The 23,557-nt window shown below is 49.0% G+C and overlaps 1 protein-coding gene across 3 annotated transcripts in view; it reads right to left on the reverse strand.

The window, feature by feature from the left end:
• The window catches only part of LOC139417426 (XK-related protein 7-like), a 169,349-nt gene that overhangs the window by 10,134 nt on the left and 135,658 nt on the right, over positions 1-23,557 (reverse strand). For all 3 annotated transcript variants that reach the window (XM_071166708.1, XM_071166707.1, XM_071166706.1), the window contains exon 3: positions 19,714-19,907. In XM_071166708.1, coding sequence (XP_071022809.1) covers positions 19,714-19,907 — 194 coding nt within the window. The remainder of the gene's footprint in view (positions 1-19,713; positions 19,908-23,557) is intronic.

The following is a 23,557-nucleotide window of genomic DNA, read 5'->3' on the forward strand; positions in this document are numbered from 1 at the left end:
CTATATTAACCAGACCATCCCCTGGCATGGTGCTATATTAACGAGACCATCCCCTAGCACGGTGCTATATTAACCAGACCATCCCCTGGCATGGTGCTATATTAACCAGACCATCCCCTGGCATGGTGCTATATTAACCAGACCATCCCCTAGCACGGTGCTATATTAACCAGACCATCCCCTGGCATGGTGCTATATTAACCAGACCATCCCCTGGCATGGTGCTATATTAACCAGACCATCCCCTGGTATGACACAGTGCTATATTAACCAGACCATCCCCTGGCATGGTGCAATATTAACCAGACCATCCCCTGGCATGGTGCTATATTAACCAGACCATCCCCTAGCACGGTGCTATATTAACCAGACCATCCCCTGGCATGGTGCTATATTAACCAGACCATCCCCTGGCATGGTGCTATATTAACCAGACCATCCCCTGGCATGGTGCTATATTAACCAGACCATCCCCTGGCATGGTGCTATATTAACCAGACCATCCCCTGGCATGGTGCTATATTAACCAGACCATCCCCTGGCATGGTGCTATATTAACCAGACCATCCCCTGGTACAGTGCTATATTAACTAGACCATCCCCTGGCATGGTGCTATATTAACCAGACCATCCCCTGGCATGGTGCTATATTAACCAGACCATCCCCTGGCATGGTGCTATATTAACCAGACCATCCCCTGGCATGGTGCTATATTAACCAGACCATCCCCTGGCATGGTGCTATATTAACCAGACCATCCCCTGGTACAGTGCTATATTAACTAGACTATCCCCTGGCATGGTGCTATATTAACTAGACCATCCCCTGGCATGGTGCTATATTAACCAGACCATCCCCTGGCATGGTGCTATATTAACCAGACCATCCCCTGGCATGGTGCTATATTAACTAGACCATCCCCTGGCATGGTGCTATATTAACCAGAACATCATATGGCACAGTGCTATATTAACCAGACCATCCCCTGGCATGGTGCTATATTAACCAGACCATCCCCTGGCATGGTGCTATATTAACCAGACCATCCCCTGGCATGGTGCTATATTAACCAGACCATCATATGGCACAGTGCTATATTAACCAGACCATCCCCTGGCACAGTGCTATATTAACCAGACCATCATATGGCACAGTGCTATATTAACCAGACCATCATATGGCACAGTGCTATATTAACTAGACCATCCCCTGGCATGGTGCTATATTAACTAGACTATCCCCTGACACAGTGCTAAATTAACCAGACCATCCCCTGGCATGGCTCAGTGCTATATTAACCAGACCATCCCCTGGCAGAGTGCTATATTAACCAGACCATCCCCTGGCACAGTGCTATATTAACCAGACCATCCCCTGGCACAGCATTATATTAACCAGACCATCCCCTGGCATGGCACAGTTCTATATTAACCAGACCATCCCCTGGCACAGTGCTATATTAACCAGACCATTCCCTGGCATGGCACAGTGCTATATTAACCAGACCATCCCCTGACACAGTGATATATTAACTAGACCATCCCCTGGCATGGCACAGTGCTATATTAACCAGACCATCCCCTGACACAGTGCTATATTAACCAGACCATCCCCTGGCACAGTGCAATATTAACCAGACCATCCCCTGGCATGGCACAGTGCTATATTAACCAGACCATCCACTGACACAGTGCTATATTAACCAGACCATCCCCTGGCACAGTGCTATATTAACCAGACCATCCCCTGGCATGGCACAGTGCTATATTAACCAGACCATCCCCTGACACAGTGCTATATTAACCAGACCATCCCCTGGCATGGTGCTCTATTAACCAGACCATCCCCTGGCAGGGTGCTCTATAAACCAGACCATCCCCTGGCATGGTGCTATATTAACCAGACCATCCCCTGGCATGGTGCTATATTAACCAGACCATCCCCTAGCACAGTGCTATATTCACCAGACCATCCCCTGGCACGTTGCTATATTAACCAGACCATCCCCTGGCATGGTGCTATATCAACCAGACCATCCCCTGGCATGGTGCTATATTAACCAGACCATCCCCTGGCACAGTGCTATATTAACCAGACCATCCCCTGGCACAGTGCTATATTAACCAGACCATCCCCTGGCATGGTGCTATATTAACCAGACCATCCCCTGGCATGGTGCTATATTAACCAGACCATCCCCTGGCATGGTGCTATATTAACCAGACCTTTCCCTGGCATGGTGCTATATTAACCAGACCATCCCCTGGCATGGTGCTATATTAACCAGACCATCCCATGGCACAGTGCTATATTAACCAGACCATCCCCTGGCACAGTGCTATATTAACCAGACCATCCCCTGGTACAGTGCTATATTAACCAGACCATCCCCTGGCATGGTGCTATATTAACCAGACCATCCCCTGGCATGGTGCTATATTATCCAGACCATCTCCTTGCACAATGCTATATTAACCAGACCATCCCCTGGCACAGTGTTATATTAACCAGACCATCCCCTGGCACAGTGTTATATTAACCAGACCATCTCCTGGCATGGCAAAGTGCTATATTAACTAGACCATCTCCTGGCACAGTGCTATATTAACCAGACCATCCCCTGGCACAGTGCTATATTAACCAGACCATCCCCTGGCATGGTGCTATATTAACTAGACCATCCACTGGCACAGTGCTATATTAACCAGACCATCCCCTGGCACAGTGCTATATTAACCAGACCATCACCTGGCATGGTGCTATATTAACCAGACCATCCCATGGCATGGTGCTATATTAACCAGACCATCCCCTGGCATGGTGCTATATTAACCAGACCATCCCCTGGCATGGTGCTATATTAACCAGACCATCCCCTGGCATGGTGCTATATTAACCAGACCATCCCCTGGCACAGTGCTATGTTAACCAGACCATCCCCTGGTACAGTGCTATATAAACCAAACCTTCCCCTGGCATGGTGCTATATTAACTAGACCATCCCCTGGCACAGTGCTATATTAACCAGACCATCCCCTGGCACAGTGTTATATAAACCAGACCATCCCCTGGCATGGCACAGGGATATATTAACCAGACCATCCCCTGGCGCAGTGCTATATTAACCAGACCATCCCCTGGCATGGCACAGTGCTAAATTAACCAGACCATCCCCTGGCATGGCACAGTGTTATATTAACCAGACCATCCCCTGGCATGATACAGGGATATATTAACCAGACCATCCCCTGGCACAGTGCTATATTAACCAGACCATCCCCTGGCACAGTGTTATATTAACCAGACCATCCCCTGGCATGGCACAGGGTATATTAACCAGACCATCCCCTGGCACAGTGCTATATTAACCAGACCATCCTCTGGCATGGCATAGTGCTATATTAACCAGACCATCACCTGGCACAGTGCTATATTGTATTTATTTATTTATTTTACCTTTATTTAACCAGGTAGGCAAGTTGAGAACAAGTTCTCATTTACAATTGCGACCTGGCCAAGATAAAGTAAAGCAGTTCGACAGATACAACGACACAGAGTTACACATGGAGTAAAACAAACATACAGTCAATAATACAGTATAAATAAGTATATATACAATGTGAGCAAATGAGGTGAGATAAGGGAGTTAAAGGCAAAAAAAGGCCATGGTGGCAAAGTAAATACAATATAGCAAGTAAAACACTGGAATGGTAGTTTTGCAATGGAAGAATGTGCAAAGTAGAAATAAAAATAATGGGGTGCAAAGGAGCAAAATAAATCAATTAAATACAGTTGGGAAAGAGGTAGTTGTTTGTGCTAAATTATAGGTGGGCTATGTACAGGTGCAGTAATCTGTGAGCTGCTCTGACAGTTGGTGCTTAAAGCTAGTGAGGGAGATAAGTGTTTCCAGTTTCAGAGATTTTTGTAGTTCGTTCCAGTCATTGGCAGCAGAGAATTGGAAGGAGAGGCGGCCAAAGAAAGAATTGGTTTTGGGGGTGACTAAAGAGATATACCTGCTGGAGTGTGTGCTACAGGTGGGAGATGCTATGGTGACCAGCGAGCTGAGATAAGGGGGGACTTTACCTAGCAGGGTCTTGTAGATGACATGGAGCCAGTGGGTTTGGCGACGAGTATGAAGCGAGGGCCAGCCAACGAGAGCGTACAGGTCGCAATGGTGGGTAGTATATGGGGCTTTGGTGACAAAACGGATTGCACTGTGATAGACTGCATCCAATTTGTTGAGTAGTGTATTGGAGGCTATTTTGTAAATGACATCGCCAAAGTCGAGGATTGATAGGCTGGTCAGTTTTACAAGGGTATGTTTGGCAGCATGAGTGAAGGATGCTTTGTTGTGAAATAGGAAGCCAATTCTAGATTTAACTTTGGATTGGAGATGTTTGATATGGGTCTGGAAGGAGAGTTTACAGTCTAACAAGACACCTAAGTATTTGTAGTTGTCCACGTATTCTAAGTCAGAGCCGTCCAGAGTAGTGATGTTGGACAGGCGGGTAGGTGCAGGTAGCGATCGGTTGAAGAGCATGCATTTAGTTTTACTTGTATTTAAGAGCAATTGGAGGCCACGGAAGGAGAGTTGTATGGCATTGAAGCTTGCCTGGAGGGTTGTTAACACAGTGTCCAAAGAAGGGCCGGAAGTATACAGAATGGTGTCGTCTGCGTAGAGGTGGATCAGAGACTCACCAGCAGCAAGAGCGACCTCATTGATGTATACAGAGAAGAGAGTCGGTCCAAGAATTGAACCCTGTGGCACCCCCATAGAGACTGCCAGAGGTCCGGACAGCAGACCCTCCGATTTGACACACTGAACTCTATCAGAGAAGTGGTTGGTGAACCAGGCGAGGCAATCATTTGAGAAACCAAGGCTGTCGAGTCTGCCGATGAGGATGTGGTGATTGACAGAGTCGAAAGCCTTGGCCAGATCAATGAATACGGCTGCACAGTAATGTTTCTTATCGATGGCGGTTAAGATATCGTTTAGGACCTTGAGCGTGTCTGAGGTGCACCCATGACCAGCTCTGAAACCAGATTGCATAGCAGAGAAGGTATGGTGAGATTCGAAATGGTCGGTAATCTGTTTGTTGGCTTGGCTTTCGAAGACCTTAGAAAGGCATGGTAGGATAGATATAGGTCTGTAGCAGTTTGGGTCAAGAGTGTCCCCCCCTTTGAAGAGGGGGATGACCGCAGCTGCTTTCCAATCTTTGGGAATCTCAGACGACCAGAAAGAGAGGTTGAACATGCTAGTAATAGGGGTGTCAACAATTTAGGCAGATAATTTTAGAAAGAAAGGGTCCAGATTGTCTAGCCCGGCTGATTTGTAGGGGTCCAGATTTTGCAGCTCTTTCAGAACATCAGCTGAAAGAGCCGATTAAAACATTCCCTAACCAGAAACCGTGGATTGATGGCAGCATTCGTGTGAAACTGAAAGCGCGAACCACTGCTTTTAATCAGGGCAAGGTGTCTGGTAACATGACCGAATACAAACAGTGCAGCTATTCCCTCCGCAAGGCTATCAAACAAGCTAAGCGTCAGTACAGAGACAAAGTAGAATCTCAATTCAACGGCTCAGACACAAGAGGCATGTGGCAGGGTCTACAGTCAATCACGGACTACAGGAAGAAATCCAGCCCAGTCACGGACCAGGATGTCCTGCTCCCAGGCAGACTAAATAACTTTTTTGCCCGCTTTGAGGACAATACAGTGCCACTGACACGGCCTGCAACGGAAACTTGCGGTCTCTCCTTCACTGCAGCCGAGGTGAGTAAGACATTTAAACGTGTTAACCCTCGCAAGGCTGCAGGCCCAGACGGCATCCCCAGCCGCGCCCTCAGAGCATGCGCAGACCAGCTGGCCGGTGTGTTTACGGACATATTCAATCAATCCCTATACCAGTCTGCTGTACCCACATGCTTCAAGAGGGCCACCATTGTTCCTGTTCCCAAGAAAGCTAAGGTAACTGAGCTAAACGACTACCGCCCCGTAGCACTCACTTCCGTCATCATGAAGTGCTTTGAGAGACTAGTCAAGGACCATATCACCTCCACCCTACCTGACACCCTAGACCCACTCCAATTTGCTTACCGCCCAAATAGGTCCACAGACGATGCAATCTCAACCACACTGCACACTGCCCTAACCCATCTGGACAAGAGGAATACCTATGTGAGAATGCTGTTCATTGACTACAGCTCGGCATTCAACACCATAGTACCCTCCAAGCTCGTCATCAAGCTCGAGACCCTGGGTCTCGACCCCGCCCTGTGCAACTGGGTACTGGACTTCCTGACAGGCCGCCCCCAGGTGGTGAGGGTAGGCAACAACATCTCCTCCCCGCTGATCCTCAACACTGGGGCCCCACAAGGGTGCGTTCTGAGCCCTCTCCTGTACTCCCTGTTCACCCACGACTGCGTGGCCACGCACGCCTCCAACTCAATCATCAAGTTTGCGGACGACACAACAGTGGTAGGCTTGATTACCAACAACGACGAGACGGCCTACAGGGAGGAGGTGAGGGCCCTCGGAGTGTGGTGTCAGGAAAATAACCTCACACTCAACGTCAACAAAACTAAGGAGATGATTGTGGACTTCAGGAAACAGCAGAGGGAACACCCCCCTATCCACATCGATGGAACAGTAGTGGAGAGGGTAGCAAGTTTTAAGTTCCTCGGCATACACATCACAGACAAACTGAATTGGTCCACTCACACAGACAGCATTGTGAAGAAGGCGCAGCAGCGCCTCTTCAACCTCAGGAGGCTGAAGAAATTCGGCTTGTCACCAAAAGCACTCACAAACTTCTACAGATGCACAATCGAGAGCATCCTGGCGGGCTGTATCACCGCCTGGTACGGCAACTGCTCCGCCCTCAACCGTAAGGCTCTCCAGAGGGTAGTGAGGTCTGCACAACGCATCACCGGGGGCAAACTACCTGCCCTCCAGGACACCTACACCACCCTATGTCACAGGAAGGCCATAAAGATCATCAAGGACATCAACCACCCGAGCCACTGCCTGTTCACCCCGCTATCATCCAGAAGGCGAGGTCAGTACAGGTGCATCAAAGCTGGGACCGAGAGACTGAAAAACAGCTTCTATCTCAAGGCTATCAGACTGTTAAACAGCCACCACTAACATTGAGTAGCTGCTGCCAACACACTGACACTGACTCAACTCCAGCCACTTTAATAATGGGAATTGATGGGAAATGATGTAAATATATCACTAGCCACTTTAAACAATGCTACCTTATATAATGTTACCTACCCTACATTATTCATCTCATATGCATACGTATATACTGTACTCTATATCATCGACTGTATCCTTATGTAATACATGTATCACTAGCCACTTTAACTATGCCACTTTGTTTACATACTCATCTCATATGTATATACTGTACTCGATACCATCTACTGTATCTGCCTATGCTGCTCTGTACCATCACTCATTCATATATCCTTATGTACATATTCTTTATCCCCTCACACTGTGTACAAGACAGTAGTTTTGGAATTGTTAGTTAGATTACTTGTTGGTTATTACTGCATTGTCGGAACTAGAAGCACAAGCATTTCGCTACACTCGCATTAACATCTGCTAACCATGTGTATGTGACAAATAAAATTTGATTTGATTTGATTTGAATGGATTTGGGAGAAGGAGAAATGGGGAAGGCTTGGGCGAGTTGCTGTTGGGGGTGCAGTGCTGTTGACCGGGGTAGGAGTAGCCAGGTGGAAAGCATGGCCAGCCGTAGAAAAATGCTTATTGAAATTCTCAATTATGTTGGATTTATCAGTGGTGACAGTGTTTCCTATCTTCAGTGCAGTGGGCAGCTGGGAGCAGGTGTTCTTATTCTCCATGGACTTTACAGTGTCCCGGAACTTTTTTGAGTTTGTGTTGCAGGAAGCAAATTTCTGCTTGAAAAAGCTAGCCTTGGCTTTTCTAACTGCCTGTGTATAATGGTTTCTAGCTTCCCTGAACAGCTGCATATCACGGGGGCTGTTCGATGCTAATTCAGAACGCCATAGGATGTTTTTGTGTTGGTTAAGGGCAGTCAGGTCTGGGGAGAACCAAGGGCTATATCTGTTCCTGGTTCAAAATTTCTTGAATGGGGCATGTTTATTTAAGATGGTTAGGAAGGCATTTAAAAAAAATATCCAGGCATCCTCTACTGACGGGATGAGATCAATATCCTTCCAGGATACCCCGGCCAGGTCGATTAGAAAGGCCTGCTCGCTGAAGTGTTTCAGGGAGCGTTTTACAGTGATGAGTGGAGGTCGTTTGACCGCTGACCCATTACGGATGCAGGCAATGAGGCAGTGATCGCTGAGATCTTGGTTGAAGACAGCAGAGGTGTATTTAGAGGGGAAGTTGGTTAGGATGATATCTATGAGGGTGCCCATGTTTAAGGCTTTGGGGAGGTACCTGGTAGGTTCATTGATAATTTGTGTGAGATTGAGGGCATCAAGTTTAGATTGTAGGATGGCTGGGGTGTTAAGCATGTTCCAGTTTAGGTCGCCTAGCAGCACGAGCTCTGAAGATAGATGGGGGGCAATCAGTTCACATATGGTGTCCAGAGCACAGCTGGGGGCAGAGGGTGGTCTATAGCAGGCGGCAACGGTGAGAGATTTGTTTTTAGAGAGGTGGATTTTTAAAAGTAGAAGTTCAAATTGTTTGGGTACAGACCTGGATAGTAGGACAGAACTCTGCAGGCTATCTTTGCAGTAGATTGCAACACTGCCCCCTTTGGCAGTTCTATCTTGTCTGAAAATGTTGTAGTTTGGAATTAAAATTTCTGAATTTTTGGTGGTCTTCCTAAGCCAGGATTCAGACACAGCTAGAACATCCGGGTTGGCAGAGTGTGCTAAAGCAGTGAATAGAACAAACTTAGGGAGGAGGCTTCTAATGTTAACATGCATGAAACCAAGGCTATTACGGTTACAGAAGTCGTCAAAAGAGAGCACCTGGGGGGTGGGAGTGGAGCTAGGCACTGCAGGGCCTGGATTCACCTCTAAATCGTCCCAGACTTGTACACGTTGTACACATATTAACCAGACCATCCCCTGGTATGACACAGGGATATATTAACCAGACCATCCCCTGGCACAGTGCTATATTAACCAGACCATCCCCTGGCATGGCACAGTGCTATATTAACTAGACCATCCCCTGGCATGGCACAGTGCTATATTAACCAGATCATCCCCTGGTACAGTGCTAAATTAACCAGACCATTCCCTGGCATGGCAAAGTGCTATATTAACCAGACCATCCCCTGGCATGGCACAGTGATATATTAACCAGACCATCCCTTGGCATGGCACAGTGCTATATTAACCAGACCATCCCCTGGCATGGCACAGTGCTATATTAACCAGAACATCCCCTGGCACAGTGATATATTAACCAGACCATCCCCTGGCACAGTGCTATATTAACCAGACAATCCCCTGGCATGGCACAGTGCTAAATTAACCAGACCATCCCCTGGCACAGTGCTATATTAACCAGACCATCCCCTGGCATGGCACAGTGCTAAATTAACCAGACCATCCCCTGGCACAGTGCTATATTAACCAGACCATCCCCTGGCATGGCACAGTGCTAAATTAACCAGACCATCCCCTGGCACAGTGCTATATTAACCAGACCATCCCCTGGCATGGCACAGTGCTATATTAACTAGACCATCCCCTGGCATGGCACAGTGCTATATTAACCAGATCATCCCCTGGTACAGTGCTAAATTAACCAGACCATTCCCTGGCATGGCAAAGTGCTATATTAACCAGACCATCCCTTGGCATGGCACAGTGCTATATTAACCAGACCATCCCCTGGCATGGCACAGTGCTATATTAACCAGACCATCCCCTGGCACAGTGATATATTAACCAGACCATCCCCTGGCACAGTACTATATTAACCAGACAATCACCTGGCATGGCACAGTGCTAAATTAACCAGACCATCCCCTGGCACAGTGCTATATTAACCAGACCATCCCCTGGCATGGCACAGTGCTAAATTAACCAGACCATCCCCTGGCACAGTGCTATATTAACCAGACCATCCCCTGGCATGGCACAGTGCTAAATTAACCAGACCATCCCCTGGCACAGTGCTATATTAACCAGACCATCCCCTGGCATGGCACAGTGCTATAAGAGCACACTACCCCTATGTCAAGAGAGAGGGTATTGGCCCAGGGTGGAAACTCAGAATACTAGACACTGAGGAAATGTAAACAACCTCTGTCAACGTGTAGAAGTATGGGACAGTAATGGAGCAGTCTGGGACAGTAATGGTGCAGTCTGGGACAGTAATGGTGCAGACAGTAATGGAGCAGTCTGGGACAGTAATGATGCAGTCTGGGACAGTAATGGTGCAGTCTGGGACAGTAATGGTGCAGACAGTAACGGAGCAGTCTGGGACAGTAGTGGTGCAGTCTGGGACAGTAATGGTGCAGTCTGGGGCAGTAATGGTGCAGTCTGGGACAGTAACAGTGCAGACAGTAGTGGTGCAGTCTGGGACAGTATTGGTGCAGTCTGGGACAGTATTGGTGCAGTCTGGGACAGTAATGGTGCAGTCTGGGACAGTAATGGTGCAGTCTGGGACAGTAATGGTGCAGTCTGGGACAGTAGTGGTGCAGTCTGGGACAGTAATGGTGCAGTCTGGGACAGTAATGGTGCAGACAGTAATGGTGCAGTCTGGGACAGTAATGGTGCAGTCTGGGACAGTAATGGTGCAGACAGTAATGGAGCAGACAGTAATGGTGCAGTCTGGGACAGTAGTGGTGCAGTCTGGGACAGTAGTGGTGCAGACAGTAATGATGCAGTCTGGGACAGTAATGGTGCAGTCTGGGACAGTAGTGGTGCAGTCTGGGACAGTAATGGTGCAGTCTGGGACAGTAATGGTGCAGACAGTAATGGTGCAGTCTGGGACAATAAAGGTGCAGTCTGGGACAATAATGGTGCAGTCTGGGACTATAATGGTGCAGCCAGTAATGGAGCAGTCTGGGACAGTAATGGAGCAGTCTGGGACAGTAATGGAGCAGTCTGGGACAGTAATGGTGCAGTCTGGGACAGTAATGGTGCAGTCTGGGACAGTAATGGTGCAGTCTGGGACAGTAATGGTGCAGACAGTAATGGTGCAGTCTGGGACAGTAATGGTGCAGTCTGGGACAGTAATGGTGCAGACAGTAATGGTGCAGTCTGGGACAGTAATGGCGCAGTCTTGGACAGTAATGGTGCAGTCTGGGACAGTAATGGTGCAGTCTGGGACAGTAATGGAGCAGTCTGGGACAGTAATGGTGCAGTCTGGGACAGTAATGGTAAAGTCTGGGACAGTAATGGTGCAATCTGGGAAAGTAATGGTACAGTCTGGGACAGTAATGCTGCAGTCTGGGACAGTAATGGTGCAGTCTGGGACAATAAAGGTGCAGTCTGGGACAGTAATGGAGCAGTCTGGGACAGTAATGGTGCAGTTCGGGACAGTAATGGAGCAGTCTGGGACAGTAATGGTGCAGTCTGGGACAGTAATGGTGCAGTCTGGGACAATAATGGTGCAGTCTGGGACAATAATGGTACAGTCTGGGACAGTAATGGTGCAGTCTGGGACAGTAATGGTGCAGTCTGGGACAGTAATGGTGCAGTCTGGGACAGTAGTGGTGCAGTCTGGGACAGTAATGGTGCAGTCTGGGACAGTAATGGTGCAGTCTGGGACAGTAGTGGTGCAGACAGTAATGGTGCTGTCTGGGAGAGTAATGGAGCAGTCTGTGACAGTAATGGAGCAGTCTGGGACAGTAGTGGTGCAGTCTGGGACAGTAATGGAGTAGTCTGGGACAGTAATGGTGCAGTCTGGGACAATAATGGTGCAGTCTGGGACAGTAGTGGTGCAGTCTGGGACAGTAATGGAGCAGTCTGGGACAGTAATGGTGCAGTCTGGGACAGTAATGGTACAGTCTGGGACAGTAATGGAGCAGTCTGGGACAGTAATAGTGCAGTCTGGGACAGTAGTGGTGCAGTCTGGGACAGTAGTGGTGCAGTCTGGGACAGTAGTGGTGCAGTCTGGGACAGTAATGGAGCAGTCTGGGACAGTAGTGGTGCAGTCTGGGACAGTAGTGGTGCAGTCTGGGACAGTAGTGGTGCAGTCTGGGACAGTAGTGGTGCAGTCTGGGACAGTAATGGAGCAGTCTGGGACAGTAATGGAGCAGTCTGGGACAGTAGTGGTGCAGTCTGGGACAGTAGTGGTGCAGTCTGCGACAGTAATGGAGCAGTCTGGGACAGTAGTGGTGCAGTCTGGGACAGTAGTGGTGCAGTCTGGGACAGTAGTGGTGCAGTCTGGGACAGTAATGGAGCAGTCTGGGACAGTAGTGGTGCAGTCTGGGACAGTAGTGGTGCAGTCTGGGACAGTAGTGGTGCAGTCTGGGACAGTAGTGGTGCAGTCTGGGACAGTCATGGAGCAGTCTGGGACAGTAATGGTGCAGTCTGGGACAGTAATGGTGTAGTCTGGGACAGTAATGGTGCAGTCTGGGACAGTAATGGAGCAGTCTGGGACAGTAATGGAGCAGTCTGGGACAGTAATGGTGCAGTCTGGGACAGTAGTGGTGCAGTCTGGGACAGTAATGGTGCAGTCTGGGACAGTAGTGGTGCAGTCTGGGACAGTAATGGAGCAGTCTGGGACAGTAATGGTGCAGACAGTAATGGAGCAGTCTAGGACAGTAATGGTGCAGTCTGGGACAGTAATGGTGCAGTCTGGGACAGTAACGGTGCAGTCTGGGACAGTAATGGTGCAGTCTGGGACAATAATGGTGCAGTCTGGGACAGTAGTGGTGCAGTCTGGGACAGTAATGGAGCAGTCTGGGACAGTAATGGTGCAGTCTGGGACAGTAATGGTACAGTCTGGGACAGTAATGGAGCAGTCTGGGACAGTAATAGTGCAGTCTGGGACAGTAGTGGTGCAGTCTGGGACAGTAGTGGTGCAGTCTGGGACAGTAGTGGTGCAGTCTGGGACAGTAATGGAGCAGTCTGGGACAGTAGTGGTGCAGTCTGGGACAGTAGTGGTGCAGTCTGGGACAGTAATGGAGCAGTCTGGGACAGTAATGGAGCAGTCTGGGACAGTAATGGTGCAGTCTGGGACAGTAGTGGTGCAGTCTGGGACAGTAATGGTGCAGTCTGGGACAGTAGTGGTGCAGTCTGGGACAGTAATGGAGCAGTCTGGGACAGTAATGGTGCAGACAGTAATGGAGCAGTCTAGGACAGTAATGGTGCAGTCTGGGACAGTAATGGTGCAGTCTGGGACAGTAACGGTGCAGTCTGGGACAGTAATGGTGCAGTCTGGGACAGTAATGGAGCAGTCTGGGACAGTAATGGTGCAGTCTGGGACAGTAGTGGTGCAGTCTGGGACAGTAGTGGAGCAGTCTGGGACAGTGATGGTGCAGTCTGGGACAGTAGTGGTGCAGTCTGGGACAGTAATGGTGCAGTCTGGGACAGTAGTGGTGCAGTCTGGGACAGTAGTGGTGCAGTCTGGGACAGTAGTGGTGCAGTCTGGGACAGTAATGGAGCAGTCTGGGACAGTAGTGGTGCAGTCTGGGACAGTAGTGGTGCAGTCTGGGACTGTAGTGGTGCAGTCTGGGACAGTAGTGGTGCAGTCTGGGACAGTAATGGAGCAGTCTGGGACAGTAGTGGTGCAGTCTGGGACAGTAGTGGTGCAGTCTGGGACAGTAATGGTGCAGTCTGGGACAGTAATGGTGCAGACAGTAATGGTGCAGTCTGGGACAGTAATGGTGCAGTCTGGGACATTAATGGTGCAGTCTGGGACAGTAATGGAGCAGTCTGGGACAGTAATGGAGCAGTCTGGGACAGTAATGGAGCAGTCTGGGACAGTAATGGAGCAGTCTGGGACAGTAATGGAGCAGTCTGGGACAGTAATGGAGCAGTCTGGGACAGTAGTGGTGCAGTCTGGGACAGTAATGGTGCAGTCTGGGACAGTAATGGTGCAGTCTGGGACAGTAATGGTGCAGTCTGGGACAGTAATGGTGCAGTCTGGGACAGTAGTGGTGCAGTCTGGGACAGTAGTGGTGCAGTCTGGGACAGTAATGGTGCAGTCTGGGACAGTAATGGTGCAGTCTGGGACAGTACTGGTGCAGACAGTAATGGTGCAGTCTGGGAGAGTAATGGAGCAGTCTGTGACAGTAATGGAGCAGTCTGGGACAGTAGTGGTGCAGTCTGGGACAGTAATGGAGCAGTCTGGGACAGTAATGGTGCAGTCTGGGACAATAATGGTGCAGTCTGGGACAGTAGTGGTGCAGTCTGGGACAGTAATGGAGCAGTCTGGGACAGTAATGGTGCAGTCTGGGACAGTAATGGTACAGTCTGGGACAGTAATGGAGCAGTCTGGGACAGTAATAGTGCAGTCTGGGACAGTAGTGGTGCAGTCTGGGACAGTAGTGGTGCAGTCTGGGACAGTAGTGGTGCAGTCTGGGACAGTAATGGAGCAGTCTGGGACAGTAGTGGTGCAGTCTGGGACAGTAGTGGTGCAGTCTGGGACAGTAGTGGTGCAGTCTGGGACAGTAATGGAGCAGTCTGGGACAGTAATGGAGCAGTTTGGGACAGTAATGGTGCAGTCTGGGACAGTAGTGGTGCAGTCTGGGACAGTAATGGAGCAGTCTGGGACAGTAATGGTGCAGTCTGGGACAGTAGTGGTGCAGTCTGGGACAGTAGTGGTGCAGTCTGGGACAGTAATGGAGCAGTCTGGGACAGTAGTGGTGCAGTCTGGGACAGTAGTGGTGCATTCTAGGACAGTAGTGGAGCAGTCTGGGACAGTAGTGGTGCAGTCTGGGACAGTAGTGGTGCAGTCTGGGACAGTAGTGGTGCAGTCTGGGACAGTAATGGAGCAGTCTGGGACAGTAATGGAGCAGTCTGGGACAGTAGTGGTGCAGTCTGGGACAGTAGTGGTGCAGTCTGGGACAGTAATGGAGCAGTCTGGGACAGTAGTGGTGCAGTCTGGGACAGTAATGGAGCAGTCTGGGACAGTAGTGGTGCAGTCTGGGACAGTAGTGGTGCAGTCTGGGACAGTAATGGAGCAGTCTGGGACAGTAATGGTGCAGTCTGGGACAGTAGTGGTGCAGTCTGGGACAGTAGTGGAGCAGTCTGAGACAGTGATGGTGCAGTCTGGGACAGTAGTGGTGCAGTCTGGGACAGTAATGGAGCAGTCTGGGACAGTAATGGTGCAGTCTGGGACAGTAGTGGTGCAGTCTGGGACAGTAGTGGTGCAGTCTGGGACAGTAGTGGTGCAGTCTGGGACAGTAATGGAGCAGTCTGGGACAGTAGTGGTGCAGTCTGGGACAGTAATGGTGCAGTCTGGGACTGTAGTGGTGCAGTCTGGGACAGTAGTGGTGCAGTCTGGGACAGTAATGGAGCAGTCTGGGACAGTAGTGGTGCAGTCTGGGACAGTAGTGGTGCAGTCTGGGACAGTAATGGTGCAGTCTGGGACAGTAATGGTGCAGACAGTAATGGTGCAGTCTGGGACAGTAATGGTGCAGTCTGGGACATTAATGGTGCAGTCTGGGACAGTAATGGAGCAGTCTGGGACAGTAATGGAGCAGTCTGGGACAGTAATGGAGCAGTCTGGGACAGTAATGGAGCAGTCTGGGACAGTAATGGAGCAGTCTGGGACAGTAATGGAGCAGTCTGGGACAGTAGTGGTGCAGTCTGGGACAGTAATGGTGCAGTCTGGGACAGTAATGGAGCAGGGCTTCCTCATGCAGTTCCAGCAGGACTTTTACGGGATCAAAGAGAAGGAACAGCAGGAAAAGCTCTCTGTGACGACTCCCCCATCCTGAGTAAGTCACCCCTCCTCAGTACTGAACATACCAACAGCACCCCCCCCCCCTTCCCCAGTACTGAACACTCCCAGGTCCCATAACTGCACTGATCCTCCATCACAGAGAGGGATAAATTCACAGAGCTGGAGAGAAACATGGTGGAGCTCAGAGAGCTAGTCCACACAATCCAGACAGAACCAACACCACTCCAACAAGACACGGAGGGCAGAAGGTGGAGATGGACGGCTGTCTGAGAGAGCTGGCTGCTCTACGGACTGAGGTGAGATAACTTAACTTGTTATGGCTGCAATCCCGATATCGGGATAAGTGTCATCAACAACCGCTGAATAGCATAGCGCTACATACAATAAATATTACCATAATTATTTATATTCATGAAATCACAAGTGCAATATAGCAAAACACAGATCAGCCTTTTGTTAATCCACCTGTCGTGTCAGATTTTGAAATTGTGCTTTACAGCTAAAGCAATCCAAGCGTTTGTGTAAGTTTATCGATCGCACGATAAAACATTAAGTACACTTAGCATTAGGTAGCTCGGTCACAAAAATCTGAAAAGCAATCAAAGTAATCGTTTACCTTTGATGATCTTCGGATGTTTTCACTCACGAGACTCCCAGTTACACAATAAATGTTCATTTTGTTCCATAAAGATTATTTTTAGATCCAAAATACCTCCGTTTGTTTGTCGCGTTATGTTCAGAAATCCACAGGAAAGAGCGGTCACGAAAACGCAGACAAATTCCAAATAGTTTCCATAATGTCCACAGAAACAAGTCAAACGTTTTTTTATAATCAATCCTCAGATTGTTTTTAAAATATATAATCGATAATATATCAACTGCAAATGTCTTTCACAGTGTGAGAGGGAAAAGCGATACCTATCCAAACTCTGTTGCGCGAGCAAAACCCATGTGACCACTTGACGCGATGTTATCGTTCTGGCTCGTTTTTCAAAATAAAAGCCTGAAACTATGTCTGAAGACTGTTGACACCTTGAGGAAGCGACAGGAAAAGGAATCTGGTTGATATCCCTCTAAATGGAGCAAAGGGAGGCTATGGAACATGGAGTTTTCAAAATAGAAGCCACTTCCTGCTTTGATTTTCCTCAGTGTTTCACCTGCAATATCAGTTCTGTTATACTCACAGACAATATTTTGACAGTTTTGGAAACTTTAGAGTGGTTTCTATCCAATACTACTAATAATGTGCATGTATTAGCAACTGAGACTGAGGAGCTGGCCGTTTACAATGGGCACCTTTTCATCCAAGCTACTCAATACTGCCTCTGCAGTCTTAAAAAGTTAAGAGGCACACAGATCCCCTGTCAGCTCCCCCACACATCCACTGAGGACACACAAAAGCCAGAGATTGTGCTCCTCATTGACTCAAATGGCAAATACATTCAAGAGGATAAACTATTTCCCAAACACAAAGTGGCTAAACTCTGGTGCCCAAACACTAGACATGCCCTGAAGCGTGTTGTCGTGGGACAGACTAGGGTCCCCCAGCCACATCATAATTCACACAGGCACAAATGACCTAAGGGCCCAGCAGGAAAGGGTGGCCACAGCTACCACGAAAATACTTTCACCCTGCCACCACACAGCAGGAGAATGCAAACATTTCCCGTGACTGTGCCCCAAAACCTAATGTCTACCTGGTCCACCACTCCACCCTGGCCCACCACTCCACCCTGGCCCACCACTCCACCCTGGCCTTGACAGCCTTTATGACCAGCTCCACCTCTCCAAGGCAGCAACGCCAACTTTAGCCAGGACCCTGAAGGACATCACCCTCAACCGTAGCCCCAGCACCTCACACAGGAGCAACAGAGCAACGGACACCCCGCCCAGACCAGCGAGACACCCTCCCAGACCTCCTCTTGAAGGACCTGCACCGAGAGAACCCACGCCAAGACCACAGCATCACCAGCCACACACAGGGGGACAAACAGCTACCTAGAGGTGACAGCATTCCCTCCCCCATATGCCCTCCTTGACACAAATACAACATATTTGGATGTCATGTTGTAACGATCGTCGTATAAATCAGACCAAGGTGCAGCGTGGTATGCATGCATTCTCTTTTAATGAATAAAACACTGAACAAAAAACAACAAAATCAACGAACGAAACGTGAAGCCATACAAATAGTGCTGACAGGCAACTAAACATAGACAAGATCCCACAAACACACATGAAGAAATGGCTACCTAAATATGATCCCCAATCAGAGAGTGGTATGGGGGCTGTGCTTTGGCAAAGTGGGTGGGGTTATATCCTTCCTGTTTGGCCCTGTCCGGGGGTGTCCTCGGATGGGGCCACAGTGTCTCCTGACCCCTCCTGTCTCAGCCTCCAGTATTTATGCTGCAGTAGTTTATGTGTCGGGGGGCTAGGGTCAGTTTGTTATATCTGGAGTACTTCTCCTGTCCTATTCGGTGTCCTGTGTGAATGTAAGTGTGCTCTCTCTAATTCTCTCTTTCTCTCTTTCTTTCTCTCTCTCGGAGGACCTGATTCCTAGGACCATGCCTCAGGACTACCTGGCATGATGACTCCTTGCTGTCCCCAGTCCACCTGGCCGTGCTGCTGCTCCAGTTTCAACTGTTCTGCCTTATTATTATTTGACCATGCTGGTCATTTTATGAACATTTGAACATCTTGGCCATGTTCTGTTATAATCTCCACCCGGCACAGCCAGAAGAGGACTGGCCACCCCACATAGCCTGGTTCCTCTCTAGGTTTCTTCCTAGGTTTTGGCCTTTCTAGGGAGTTTTTCCTAGCCACCGTGCTTCTACACCTGCATTGCTTGCTGTTTGTGGTTTTAGGCTGGGTTTCTGTACAGCACTTTGAGATATCAGCTGATGTACGAAGGGCTATATAAATACATTTGATTTGATTTGATTTGACAACCACCTCTCCATCAACGTCAGCAAGACAATGGAGCTGATCGTGGACAACAGGAAACTGAGGGCCCAGCACGCCCCCACCCACATCTACGGGGGAGTAGTGGAGTGGGTCGAGAGCTTCAAGTTCCTCGGTTTCCACATCACAAAGGAATTAACATGGTCCTCACACACCAAGACAATCGTGAAGAGGGCACGACAACGTCGCTTCCTCCCTCAGTAGGTTGAACGATTTGGCATGGGCCCTCTGATCTTCAAAAAGTGTGCTGCACCATCGAGAGCAACTTGACTGGCTGCATCACCACTTGGTATAGCAACTGCTTGGCTCCCGACTGCAAGGCGCTACAGAGGGTAGTACGTATGGCCCGGTACGTCAGTGGTACAGAGCTCCCTACCATCCAGGACCTCTATACCAGGTGGTGTCAGAGGAAGGCCCTAAACATCTTAAAAAAATAAAATAAAAATACCCCCTTTTTCTCCCCAATTTTGTGTTATCCAATTGTTAGTAGCTATCATGCATCCTCTGATACACAACCCAACCAAGCCTCACTGCTTCTTAACACAGCGCGCATCCAACCCGGAAGCCAGACGCACCAATGTGTCGGAGGAAACACCGTGCATCTGCCAACCTTGGTTAGCGTGCACTGCGGCCGGCCTGCCACAGGAGTTGCTGGTGCGCGATGAGACAAGGATATCCCTACCGACCAAACCCTTCCTAACCCGGACGACGCTAGGCCAATTGTGCTACGCCCCTCTCTCTCTCTCTCTGCATGAGAGAGAGAGAGCGAGAGCGAGAGCGAGAGAGATTTCCAAACCTTCCAAGTCCCCTAAGCAAGCTGGTCCTGGGGCTCTGTTCACAAACACACCCCACAGAGGAGAGCCAGCCAGCCAGCCACACACACTTCACACATCCCCCTCCTGCACACACAGATGCCTACTCACCCTGTAGTGGCAGGACGTGGTTGGCATGTATCATGATGCTGAGTTGTAGCACCAGCTGAGGAGCGCTCTTCAGGAAGGCCTCCAGCAGCCTCAGCATGGTGATGTCAGCACACTCACACATCAACCTCCAGTGGAAGTGACCGCGGTTGCCGTGCCAACTGCTCTGGGCGCCCAGGTAGAGGGCGTGGACATACCTGTAGAGGAGGAAGGGGGATGAGTGTCAGTTGATCAGTCTGTCAATCAGTCAGTCGAGCAGGTCGATCGATGAATCAGTCAACTAACCAATCAGCCAACCGACTAACCAATCAGCCAACCGACTAATCAATCAGCCAACCGACGAATCAATCTGCCAACCGACTAAACAATCAGCCAACCGACTAATCAATCAGCCAACCGACTAATCAATCAACAATGTATTTACATAGAGCATTTAACAAAACAGTTGTCACAAAGTGCTTTACGTTAACCCTGCCTAGTCCCAGACAGGTTCAGGGCCTAGCCCCAGACAGGTTCAGGACCTAGCCCCAGACAGGTTCAGGACCTAGTCCCAGACAGGTTCAGGACCTAGTCCCAGACAGGTTCAGGACCTAGTCCCAGACAGGTTCAGGGCCTAGTCCCAGACAGGTTCAGGGCCTAGTCCCAGACAGGTTCAGGGCCTAGCCCCAGACAGGTTCAGGGCCTAGTCCCAGACAGGTTCAGGGCCTAGTCCCAGACAGGTTCAGGGCCTAGTCCCAGACAGGTTCAGGGCCTAGTCCCAGACAGGTTCAGGACCTAGTCCCAGACAGGTTCAGGGTCTAGCCCCAGACAGGTTCAGGACCTAGTCCCAGACAGGTTCAGGGCCTAGTCCCAGACAGGTTCAGGGCCTAGTCCCAGACAGGTTCAGGGCCTAGTCCCAGACAGGTTCAGGGCCTAGTCCCAGACAGGTTCAGGGCCTAGTCCCAGACAGGTTCAGGGCCTAGTCCCAGACAGGTTCAGGGCCTAGTCCCAGACAGGTTCAGGACCTAGTCCCAGACAGGTTCAGGGCCTAGTCCCAGACAGGTTCAGGGCCTAGCCCCAGACAGGTTCAGGACCTAGCCCCAGACAGGTTCAGGACCTAGTCCCAGACAGGTTCAGGACCTAGTCCCAGACAGGTTCAGGACCTAGTCCCAGACAGGTTCAGGGCCTAGTCCCAGACAGGTTCAGGGCCTAGTCCCAGACAGGTTCAGGGCCTAGTCCCAGACAGGTTCAGGGCCTAGTCCCAGACAGGTTCAGGGCCTAGTCCCAGACAGGTTCAGGGCCTAGTCCCAGACAGGTTCAGGGCCTAGTCCCAGACAGGTTCAGGGCCTAGTCCCAGACAGGTTCAGGGCCTAGTCCCAGACAGGTTCAGGACCTAGTCCCAGACAGGTTCCAGTCTACAGACAAACAGACCAAACACTCCACAGTCAGCATGCAGCCAGGCAGGAAACTCACATGGTTACACAGAGGAAATACACCACTGCAAATAATGTGCTTTCTTCCTCTTACTTGCCTGTCTTTACTACACTAGACAGCAGCCACTCACTTTACCCTCTCTCTCTCTCTGTCTCTCTGTCTCTGTCTCTGTCTCTCTCTCTCTCTCTCTCTCTCTCTGTCTCTCTGTCTCTGTCTCTCTCTCTCTCTCTCTCTCTCTCTCTCTCTCTCTCTCTCTCTCTCTCTCTCTCTACTCTCTCTCGCTCTCTCTCTGTCTCTCTCTCTCTCTCTGTCTCTCTCTCTCTCTCTCTCTCTCTCTCTCTGTCTCTCTCTCTCTCTGTCTCTCTCTCTCTCTCTCTGTCTCTGTCTCTGTCTCTGTCTCTGTCTCTCTCTCTCTCTCTCTCTCTCTCTCTCTCTCTGTCTCTGTCTCTGTCTCTCTCTCTCTCTCTCTCTCTCTCTCTCTCTCTGTCTCTGTCTCTGTCTCTCTCTCTCTCTCTCTCTCTCTCTCTCTCTCTCTCTCTCTCTCTCTCTCTCTGTCTCTCTCTCTCTCTCTCTCTCTCTCTCCCTCTCTCTCTCTCTCTCTCTCCTGTTAATTTCTATTGTTTATTTCACTTTTATATATTGTCTACTTCACTTGCTTTGGCAATGTTAACACACGTTTTCCATGCCAATAAAGCCCTTGAATTGAATTGAATTGAGAGAGAAAGAGAGAACAGACAAGCAGATGAGCTCCTGCATTTTTGTTTTTACAAAAATATAGATTTAGAGTTCGATAAACTTGGATTTTTACAACATACTACCCTCTACAATATAACCTTCACTCCAAATCAAAACTCCAAACCTACAATATGATTTTGGACAAATTTACCTGGAAGGATTCCTACTACCAAAGATTCTTATTTCCAAGCTATACAGCAAAATATCTGGAGAACAAACAACAGAAACCTGAAAACACCATCCAACCTGGAACTGAGTAAATCCTGTTTAATCTGAAGCTACAATTAATAATATCCTCTTAAGGATCCACCCCCTTTTTTTCAATTTCCTCCTAAAATGACATACCCAAATCTAACTTCCTGTAGCTCAGGCCCTGAAGCAAGGATATGCATATTATTGGTACCATTTGAAAGGAAACACTTTGAAGTTTATGGAAATGTGGAATGAATGTAGAAGAAGTTAAACAAACCCACAGACGAGCAATCGCAAACGGAAAGTCAACCTCCCAGCACAGAGCACTACTCCCTCATTGAAACTAAGGATACATTCACCCAGCTGGAGGTAAGGTAGGTGGAGCTGGAACAGCAGGTGATTACACTTCAGTCAGCACAAAGAAATAGTCCAGCTCAACATTACGCCTCAACCAGACCTGGAGAGCTGGAGGTGGAGAGAGACATATCTGCAGTCTGGACTGTGGTGAGACAACATCAACAGGAGAAAGTGCAGGAGCAGGAGAAGAGCAGAGCACTAGAGGAGAGGATCAGACTGCTGGAGGAGAATTTCACCATTATTTAACCAGGTAGGCTAGTTGAGAACACCTTTATTTAACCAGGTAGGCCAGTTGAGAACACCTTTATTTAACCAGGTAGGCTAGTTGAGAACACCTTTATTTAACCAGGTAGGCTTTCGACACAATACAACAACACAGAGTTACACGTGGAATAAACAAAACATACAGTCAATAATACAGTAGAACAAAAGAAAACAAAAAGTCTATATACAGTGAGTACAAATGAGGTAAGTTAAGGAAATAAATAGGCCATGGTGGCGAAGTAATTACAATATAGCAATTAAAACACTGGAATGGTAGATCGGCAGAAGATGAATGTGCAGGTAGAGATACTGGGGTGCAAAGGAGCAAGATAAATAAATAAATAAATAAATACAGTATGGGGATGAGGTAGTTGGATGGGCTGTTTACAGATGGGCTATGTACAGGTGCAATGATCTGTGAGCTGCTCTGACAGCTGGTGCTTAAAGCTAGTGATGGAGATATGAGTCTCCAGCTTCAGAGATTTTTGCAGTTCGTTCCAGTCATGGGCAGCAGAGAACTGTAAGGAAAGACGACCAAAGTAGGAATTGGCTTTGGGGATGACCAGTGAGATATACCTGCTGGAGTACGTGCCATGAGTGGGTGCTGCTATGGTGACCAGTGAGGTGAGATAAGGCGGGGCTTTACCTAGCAGAGACTTGTAAATAACCTGTAGCCAGTGGGTTTGCGACGAGTATGAAGCGAGGGCCAACGAACGAGAGCGTACAGGTCGCAGTGGTGAGTAGTGTATGGGGCTTTGGTGATAAAACGGATGGCACTGTGATAGACTGCATCCAATTTGTTGAGTAGAGGGTTGGAGGCTATTTTATAGATGACATCACCGAAGTCGAGGATCGGTAGGATGGTCAGTTTTACGAGGGTATGTTT

Source organism: Oncorhynchus clarkii, chromosome 9 (assembly GCF_045791955.1).
Source record: "Oncorhynchus clarkii lewisi isolate Uvic-CL-2024 chromosome 9, UVic_Ocla_1.0, whole genome shotgun sequence".
In the NCBI taxonomy this organism is placed as follows: domain Eukaryota; kingdom Metazoa; phylum Chordata; class Actinopteri; order Salmoniformes; family Salmonidae; genus Oncorhynchus; species Oncorhynchus clarkii.